The following is a 10,060-nucleotide window of genomic DNA, read 5'->3' as shown; positions in this document are numbered from 1 at the left end:
AAACCATTTTTGATGAGGTTAGAAGTTTTGGAATGAGCTGATTTTTGGTGAGGATGATCTCCTCACCGTAGAGATCATCCTCACCAAAAATCAGCCCATTCCAAGACCTCTAACCCATGTTTTGAAAAATGTGTTTGCCAAAATGTTTGCCAAACTGTTGGCCATGGATCGCTACCCATATATATATATAGGGAAATGTTCAGCACCCTAAGTTTTACCACACACTTTAACAAATGTTTTTTGTCCTACATGGGTTAGAAGTTTTGGAATGGGCTGATTTTTCGTGAGGATGATCTCTATGATTAAAAGATCATCCTCCCCAAAAATCAGCCCATTCCGAAATGTTTAGCCCCATGTTTACAAGTTGAATAATCGTTGACCGTCCATTTTTTGTAAATCATTTTTGATGGGGTTAGAAGTTTTGGAATGAGCTGATTTTTGGTGAGGATGATCTCCTCACCATAGAGATCATCCTCACCAAAAATCACCCCATTCCGAAACTTCTAACCCATGTAGGACAAAACACGTTTGTTAAAGTGTGTGGTAAAACTTAGGGTGCCAAACGGGACCCATATATATATATATATATATAATTATATAACCAAAAATCAGCCCATTCCGAAACTTCTAACCCATGTAGGACAAAACGCGTTTGTTAAAGTGTGTGGTAAAACTTAGGGTGCCGAACAGGACCCATATATATATATATAAACATTTAGTAATTAACATATTAATAAAGATGTTGAATATAGCTCTTTATTAGACCAATAGTAGATTAGGGATCAATTCCAATGTTTATCTTATTTAATTTGCTATACAATTAGGTTAATCGGCAACAAATAATAAGTGAAGGTAGGTTCTGAACCCAAGTGTAACAATACTTACAAACTTTAACATCTTAGCTGGGTTAATATATAAAAAATTGAAGGGGTATTATTGAAAAATAGTGTAAAAGAAAAAATACAATAAAATTAGAGGGATATTCTTGAAAAGGTGAAGAAGAGAAAAGATAATAAAATATAAAAAAATTCTCGAGATACATTATAAGGTTAAATCTCAATCACTCTTGAAAAAATTAAAGCAAAAGAGGTTGCAACGGTTGTGAGATTCACACACATTCAACTCCAACCCCAAGAAGATAATTTAGGCATATCCCTCTAGGTTTAACTAATATTTATTATACTCTTAAGTTTTTGAATTGATGGCATACCCTTCGACTATGATCTTCTATGAGAAAACAACAAAACAAATTACCAAACTACCTCCAACTCTTGCAAAAAAAATCAACCCATGATTTTTTCTTCAAAAATCTCTCATCTTCAATCTTGGACTTGTGTGACAAGATCACCACTTCATCTCCTCGTGATTTGTTTAGTTATTCAATTTTCTTCTTTTAAAAATATATATATATATATATATATATATATATATATGGATGGCGTTCTTACGACCCCTATTACGACTCATATTGTGACTCACCGTTTGTCTTGTATGGGCAAAAATATTAGGAATGGGCTGATTTTTTGTGAGGATGATCTTTGTGATGAGGGGATCATTCTGACAAAAAATCATCCCATTCCAAAACTTCTAACCCCATCAAAATTGATTTACCAAAATTGGACGGTCTAAAATTTTTCAACTTGTAAACATGGAGCTAGAAATTTCATAATGAGCTGATTTTTGGCAAGGATGATCTCATCACCATAGAGATCATCCTCACAAAAAATCAGCCCATTCCAAACATTTTTGTCCATATAAGACAAAATGGTGTATCGCAATGTGAGTCGTAATAGGGGTATACGGAACCCGACCCTATATATATATTTTATGTTTTTAAGTCGAAAAGATCAAAATAAATAAAATATTAATTTTTTAAAAACTTTAGTTCACTTTGCCAAAGAAATCAAGAGTTTTGGAGAAAATCAAGGATTACCAAAAAAAATCAATGTTATTATTCTAAATATTGAAGAGGTTGAAGATGATGAAGTTTTGGGAGAAAGATCAGAGGGGGGCGGGGGGGTTTTGCGTTTCAAGAGGTTGAAGATGTAATTTTCTTGTAGTTTCTCATAGAGACCCCAGTCAAGGTATGCACATCCAAATTAATAAGTTACAAAAATGAAAATTTTATGACACTTCAACAAAACTAAAAAAACCCTGGAGAGGTAATCTTTTGTAACAGCCTTACCACTATTAACAGTAAAAAACAACTCAACTAGAAAGTGGAAACACCTGTAAGCCTCGTATATCATCTTCAACCACACTTTTTTTGTCCTTCACTTACCGGTTATATCTGGTATCCGGTAACCACCTTCTATAAATAACCCTAAGTTCCCCCATTAGAGACTCCCGGTTCTTCATCTCTCTCTGCAATTTCTAGGGTTTAGTTTCTGCGAATTTTTAAGGGTTTCTTCTTCTCTTGCATGGCAGTAAGCTTGTTGTCTCATGAGGTATCCGACCTCTGCCTTGGAAAGCCAGGTTTGAGGTCGCTTTCAATCTCTGCAACAATTGGAGACGCTTTATCTGCGTTGAAGATCACTGGAGAGAATTATCTAAGCGTATGGAACTGTGATCATCACTGTTCGTCTTCTTCGAAGATCGTTTTTGATGATTGTTGCTGCGTTGGGAAGATTTGTATGGTTGATGTTGTTTGTTATCTCTGCAGAGAGGAGAATCTCTTGAATCCTTCTTCCGCGCTTGAATCACCGATCTCTGTGATTCTTCCGAAGGTTTCTTCTGGACTTGTACGACACGTGGAACCGCATTCGAGGTTCGGATTTTAGGTTTAATTGTTTTTTTTTTTTTTGTTTTGTTGGGGTTTGTTGATATTTTTTATTTGGTTGTAGTTTCGTTTTTTTTTTTTTTTTGGACTCTTCTTTATTGTGATCTTGTTTTATTTATTTGACTCGATTGACTATTTTTTTCTGGGAATTTTGCATGGAAATGTTCCGGCAATGTCGAAGATTTGCCGGATTTCCTGATTTCTGGAGTAAAAATACGAGCTTGAGAGGTCTCTCTTTTCCTTTCTTGATATCTCTCTTGATCTACTTGACATTACAGTTGAATTAGAGAGGGATTCTGTAATTTGAAAGATTTCTCTTTTTTTTTTTTTTTTGGATTTATTCCATAATCTCTGGAAGAAATGGGTTTAACAACATTTTCTGTCATTTCCCCCAAATTTGTAAAAAAAAAAAAAAATCCTTGAATTTAATCTCAACATTTACAACCTTCCTAATTTAAATCTCTCTGTTTTTCTGGTCTCCAGTTTGTTGGAAGCAATTGATCTCATCCTCGAAGGTGCTCAAAACCTCGTCGTTCCGATAAAAAGCACCAATTCAAGAAAAAAGCTCCTCCAAAAATCCTCATTCGGTCCCACTCTTCACAACGGTTGTGAATTCTGCTGGCTCACACAAGAAGACGTAATTCGATATCTCCTCAATTTAATCGGTTTATTTTCCCCAATTCCTGCATTCTCCATTGAATCCCTTGGCATTATTGGAACCGACGTTGAAGAAATTGGGTACCACGACCCGGCCGCCTCTGCCATCCACGCCATTTCTCGTGCCCAAAATCGACAAACATCAGTCGCAGTAGTTGACGAAGAAGGGAAATTAATTGGGGAGATCTCCCCATTTACTCTCGCTAGCTGTGACGAGACGGCCGCAGCTGCCATCACCACTCTCTCTGCTGGTGATCTAATGTCTTATATAGATTGTGGTGGCCCACCAGATGATATAATCCGAGTGGTGAAGAGTAGATTGAAAGAGAGGAATTTAGATGGAATGTTGGAATTATTAGAGGAATTATCAATTTCTTCTTCATCGTCATCTTCTTGTTCTTCATCAGATGAGGATTTTTTTTCTTCTTCAAGTCGATGGGGCAGCAGGTATAGTCGGTCGGGCAGCTATTCTGCCCGGATAATGAGGAGGTCTGAGGCGATTGTGTGTCATCCGGGCAGCTCACTTGTTGCTGTGATGATTCAGGCATTAGCACACCGTGTAAATTATGTGTGGGTCATAGAAGACGACTATAGTTTGGCTGGAATTGTCACATTTTCAGATATGTTTAAGGTTTTCCGGGAACATTTAGAGTCCATCCGTGAGTAGTGGAGAGTTGGAATCTAGATGGTTCTTTGGGAAATGTGTTTGTTTTTTTAATTTTATTAATGGGTTTTTAATGAGAAAGTGCAGATTGCATAATGGATCAGAGCTTTTCAGAGTCAATTGTCCTTTTCTGCAATGGTGGTTGTTGAAATTTCCATTGTTGATAGAACGGGCAAGTGTGCCATTTTAGATTGAACGTGGCATTTAGTTTCCTTCCTAAAATACAATGTGGCATTGTATTTTCTTTATGTTACTTTTAAGTTTTGTTTTGGGAGAAATTTGTCGGGTAGATAAAAGGCAATCCTGTGCTTTTGAATGCATGGGACACTTGTATTGAAGGTATCTATGAAATATTGGTTGACTTTTTTATTTATTATTTATTATTATCATTAAAGAAAAAGAAAATATTTTTTACAAGTTAACATGATTTTAAAAGTCCTCATCTTGCTCATGTCAGATATGGAATCGTCTTGGATGAGTTTTTTTTTATATGATTGAGATATTTTGTTCAAAAATGAGAAAAATAAATGTGAGATTTTAAATTTCTTCCAAAAAATTGACCTTGTCCATCCGTCTCGACTATGTCTAATATCGAGATGACTTGGGTGATACTACCAAGTTTTGAAATCATGCATGTTAATGGGATCCAATCAAACTTAGTTCATCTTTTGATCATGATTCGTGAAGAGTTACAATTGAGAAATCAAAGAAAAAAAAGTATAAAATTGAATTGCTAGTTATCACTCACGAACGCTCAAAGGATTAACAATCATTTTTTTTATGGCAAGAGAGGCATGGTTTTAAATCTTGGATTCCCATGTGAGTTGTGCTCAAGTGACCACAAGATTGTATCTTATATCGCACATCTTGACATGAAAATGTAGGAATCATAGATGCTTTTTATTGAGATACGAGTCAAAAAGCATCTATAATTCCTACCCACTTTGACGTCAAAATGTGTGATGTGAGGTACAATCTTGAGGTCACTTCAGCATTATTCTTCCCATATTGTAAGTTCTTAAACAATACCAAAATGACTTGGAACTTCTTTTGAAGGAATCAACTTTTTATCTTGAACAAGACGATTATTAATTAGTCTTCGTGAGTAGGTGCAAGAAACATCTTAGGTTTTGCATTTGGTATTGCTCATGAATGATACTGAGATGACTTGTTTGAGTCATTTTCGTCTTGGATAATATTTAAGAGTCATAACAATCTAGCACTCCTTTTTTGCACGTTCTTTATATGCTCCCTTCCTAGAATCGTATAAAACCATAAATATTTGTCTATGAGTATCTTGAAGTAATAGATCTACGAGACCATACAAGAAAGGGGGGTAAGATTACTATGATTTAATATTTAATTAAGACTGTCAAAGAGGTGGGCCGCGAGTTTATGGGGTTGGTGATATTTGGATGGGTGAGTTCACGTGGGCTGTCATTTGGCACAAATGACACATCAATCTTTTATGATTCATATTAGGTTTTAAGAAAAAAATTCAAAAGAAAAGAAAATTTGTTGTCATTTCAAGCATTCAAAAATGGATGGTCACTGAACTCCTAAACATAGAGTGCATGATCAATTATGGAAAAGTATCTTTCTTCATATTAGAGTAAGTCTAGGCTTACAATCGTAGTAAGATTTTAAAATCTTACTAAGGATTGTTGAGCTCACCTTGTGACATCCAAAAGCATGATCTGATGTCACAAGGATGTAGAGGACAAAATTCCATGAACACTTCAAAAAGATTATTTTAACAGTTATATTTGGGAGTTTACTAGTCATCCATTTTCAAAACCTTGAATGAAGTCCAAACAGTATTATTTTTTTTTAGAAAGAAAAATTTTGGATCTGAGTTTTTCCATGAAATCTACAAGGCTGTTGTGTTGGTTTGGATCTGAGTTTTTCCATGAAATCTACAAGGCTGTTGTGTTGGATTGCCAATTTGGTAATCCATTTGAGCTCAACGATGCTTAGTAAGATTTGAAATCTCACTAAGTTAGTAAGGAGAGTGTTTGTATTCTTATTTTTAAAGTTCTTATAATTTTGCTGCAATAATTAATTAGGTCCCCAAGAAAGGAGGGAGACTGGTCTTCTCTTATTTATTCTAGAATAATGCTGAAGTGACTTCAGGCCAGAACCTCATATCGCACTTCCTGACATGAAAGTGATAGGGAGCCATAGATGCTTTTCATTGAGATACGAGTGAAAAAGCTTCTATGATTCCTATCCACTTGCACGTCAAGAAGTGCGATATGATATGAAGCTCCAACTTGAGGTCACTCCAGCATGACTCTTTATTCAACGTTTCAATTCGTATGAGGGACTATCGAACTGGGAATTAAGAAACGTTTTATTAACAGAAGAAAAATGAAATATTGTGGTGATGAATGGTGAATGTGAATGCAACTTAAAACTTACAAGAAATTAAGAAGAGAAGAGGGATTTCCGTTTTGTAAAATTTTAACATCAAACTTGCATGAATCATTTCAGCTACCAATTAAAACAAACCCAAAAAACAGGAGAATGTTTTTTCATTCTTTCGGATTGACAGGGACATAAACTTGAGAAGAAGATGCGTAGTGGATACAACGTGGATTTGATGTAAATTGTTATAAGAATAATGCTGAAAAGCATCTATGGTTCCTACATACTTTCACGTCAGGATGTGTGATATGAGGTACAATCTTAAGGTCACTGCAGCACGACTCTTGTTATAAAGCTTCGCTTTCATATCTCTCACATGAATCCATTTGTTTGAATTCTCGCAAATGGTTGATAGAGACTCCATTTGTCCAAATCCAAATTGATGGAAATCCTTATGTTTGAAGCAGAGAAAATTAAGAAGACCATTTCAAACTATTTTTGAGGAACATTCTAGTTTCGAGACATGGAAAATAACAATGAGTGTTTTGAATTGTCTGGAATGTTACGTTATCAACTGTCTCGACTTTTCTCTTGAAGATGAGATTTTAAATCATGATACATTATCTCAAAAGCATTAAATAAACCAAATTAGTTTTTGAAATAAATCCCATTCACTATCATATCATCAATGCCATAAATCTCAAATATTTGGGATCAGATGTAACAAATTCAAGAATGCGAAAAAAAAACATAAAAATGAACCATGTGATAGTGGTAAAATGTCAACCAGCTTTATGTCATGTGTGGCTTTCTTTTTTTTTTTAAAAAAAACTTTGACAGGTCGCACGTACCAACCACTCTAGCACTTGTTTAGCATTTAAATGTAACTACTTTTATGTGGAGGGGCATATAGAGATTCAAATGTGTGACTTGGGAAGCAAATCTAGTCGCCCTCTGACCATCTCAGTAAGTCAAGTCCATTAATTAATCACAACCAATATATATGTATATAATCAAGAGTAAGGTAAGCCATTAAGATCAAAATCTTTCTAAAAGGTTACAATAATCGACCCATAACACAAGAAAAATATGTGATATGTGCCTCACATGAGCAAGATCACAGCAGAGATTGTTTATTATAATCAATAGTTAAAGCATGTGCTCAAGATTGTACCCTTCCTGACATTATCAACCTATAATATATGAAGAACATGTTTGATATACCTCATAGAATCAAATTAGGATATGGGTTAATCCACAGATATATCATATCAGAGTGTTTAAATTAGGGCTGCAATTGGGCAGGCTAGACCGGACTCAACCCGATTGATGGGCTAGCTTGGGCCAAGTTATGTAGAAGATGACTTGAGCCTGGGTTAGAATATCTCAATCTGATTTCAATTCGGGTTTAGGGTATGAGCAACTCGACTCAACTAGAATCTGATATTATATACTAATATATAAATATTTTCATATTAACTATAGTTCTTTATGTAGTTTTTTTTATTCCATCTTATTATTTTGACATGTGGACAATTGGTTATTATTAATATGAACTTTGGTTTAGTATGGTTTGTCTAATTACTAGTAGTTTTGTTTTTAATGTTATATATATTTTTTTTTAAAGTATAAAATTTATTTGCTAATCAAAATGAAATTAGGGTTATTCAACGAGTCCAACCTGATCAAATCCCTCAAAATTACCTAACTCAGGCTAATCCGAACTCATCCTGACTTTAGAAGATCAAGCTCGGATTAGTGAGCCTAGGCCCATTGATCGGGTTGAGTTGAGTTCAGGTTGAGGGTTCTACTATTGGGGTTGAGCTTGGGCCCAGGTTGCAGTCCTAGTTTAAATATATAAAATTGAGAAGAATGGACAAATTGGTGAAACATGGTGATACTATTTACAACCACAGATAGGTGGAACCTTAAACCCAAGAACTCCTAAACAGGGTATCTATTCATGAACCACATGCCCAAATGTGGAAATATTGTCCATGTTTCTAACCCCATCAAAATTGATTTACAAAAAATGGACGGTCCACGATTTTTCAACGTGTAAACAGGGGCTAAACATTTCGGAATGGGCTGATTTTTGGGGAGGATGATCTTCTATCATAGAGATATCCTCACCAAAAATCAGCTCATTCCAAAACTTCTAACCCATGTAGGACAAAAAACGTTTGTTAAAGTGTGTGGTAAAACTTAGGGTGCTGAACATTTCCCATATATATATATATATATATATATATATGAAAGAATAAGAAATTAAATAGGGAGCAACTTGTAATTAGTTTAATTTTTAACTTTAAAACCATGTTTTCTATCCGAACCGTCGGATGCCACTCGATCTAACACCCAAAAAACTTGGCAAGAAGCTGGTTAAAGTTTAGGGCTGCCGACCGCTCCCTATATATATATAAAGAGAGAGAGAGAGAGAGAGAGGAGAGAGAGATTCCAAGGAAGAACTTTTATCTTCACCAATTGTACAAAAGATTGTAACAATGTAATTATTTGGTAGGGTTCAATTTGATTTATTCAAGAAAGTTTTGTAAAAGTAAATGAGAATTTTGGGAAATATACCAATGATGATTTTGGATTTCTCGTGAAAATCCATCATCTTAAACCTCCTTAAAATATCTATCTTATTCTTGATATTTAAATGTCAAAGAAGAATAAAAAAAATCACCATATTCCATGATTTATCAATAAATCACAAATAAATTCACTGATTTAGCCAGTTAGTCCCTTATAAAATTTTTGTGACTGTAGTGAGCCCCGCCAAATCATACTTTGGTCTAATTCCCCTAACATGAAGAAGTCCCCAATTTACTTTAGTCAAAAAGGTTGGTGTTACCGCTCGTACATGTACTTACTTCACACTAATCACATGAACATCAATGATACTTGATTCCCATTTTGACTAGTGTGAGTTGAGTACATGAATCCTTATTCATAGAATTATGAAGACTCAACAACCCTTACTCATATAATTGTCTTTACTGTTATAATCAGAGAAAGTCAAGTGAAAGTGATTAGACACTAAAATTTCAATCCCTCGAATGCCCTAACCTTTGCATTTAAACTAAAGGTATCAATGGGCATCCAATTACCCATCATTTCTTGGCTAGTCATCTTAAGGATCCAATAAGAATTAGCTTTTGTTTGGATACCTGACAAATAAATTTATTTTATTTATTATAAAATCAATAGTAAAATAAAATACTAGCCAAGAAAAATCTTTTAGGTAAATGTACTTAAATTAAAAGATAATGCTAAATCTTTCATTTTTACCTTCTCTCCTACTGAGCATTCATTCACTTTCCACATTATTATTATTTAATTTCAACAACAAATAAATAATGCATGGTAATTTTCTAAAATTTTATTATCAAAAGTTTGATTTTCTTGAAAAATTTATTGTTGATCTCAAAAGTCTTAATTGAGGAATTACAAGTTAGATTATCATATTTATAAATAAATGTCTATTTCATCATATATTCATCTTCTTTTTTCATTTGAAAAAACATTAATAACTATCTTAATGAGTATCCGAGATTTGTAGGGTAGATTCTGGTTTCAATGATCTCATA

At 34.3% G+C, this 10,060-nt stretch overlaps 1 protein-coding gene across 1 annotated transcript; it reads left to right on the top strand.

Annotated features, from left to right (window-relative positions):
• The first annotated feature begins 2,301 nt into the window (after positions 1 to 2,301).
• LOC147411312 (CBS domain-containing protein CBSX5-like) lies at positions 2,302 to 4,476 on the top strand. The gene is made up of 2 exons (XM_086447186.1): positions 2,302 to 2,767; positions 3,263 to 4,476. Exons 1-2 carry the CDS (start codon positions 2,421 to 2,423, stop codon positions 4,101 to 4,103), a joined length of 1,188 nt encoding a protein of 395 aa, XP_086303312.1. The 5' UTR covers positions 2,302 to 2,420; the 3' UTR covers positions 4,104 to 4,476.
• The last annotated feature ends 5,584 nt before the right edge of the window (positions 4,477 to 10,060 follow it).

Source organism: Akebia trifoliata, chromosome 1 (assembly GCF_017979445.1).
Source record: "Akebia trifoliata isolate Shusen 1 chromosome 1, ASM1797944v1, whole genome shotgun sequence".
Taxonomy (NCBI): Eukaryota; Viridiplantae; Streptophyta; class Magnoliopsida; order Ranunculales; family Lardizabalaceae; genus Akebia; species Akebia trifoliata.
Note: the sequence above shows the minus strand (reverse complement) of the source record. Positions and strands in the feature narration are given on the sequence as shown.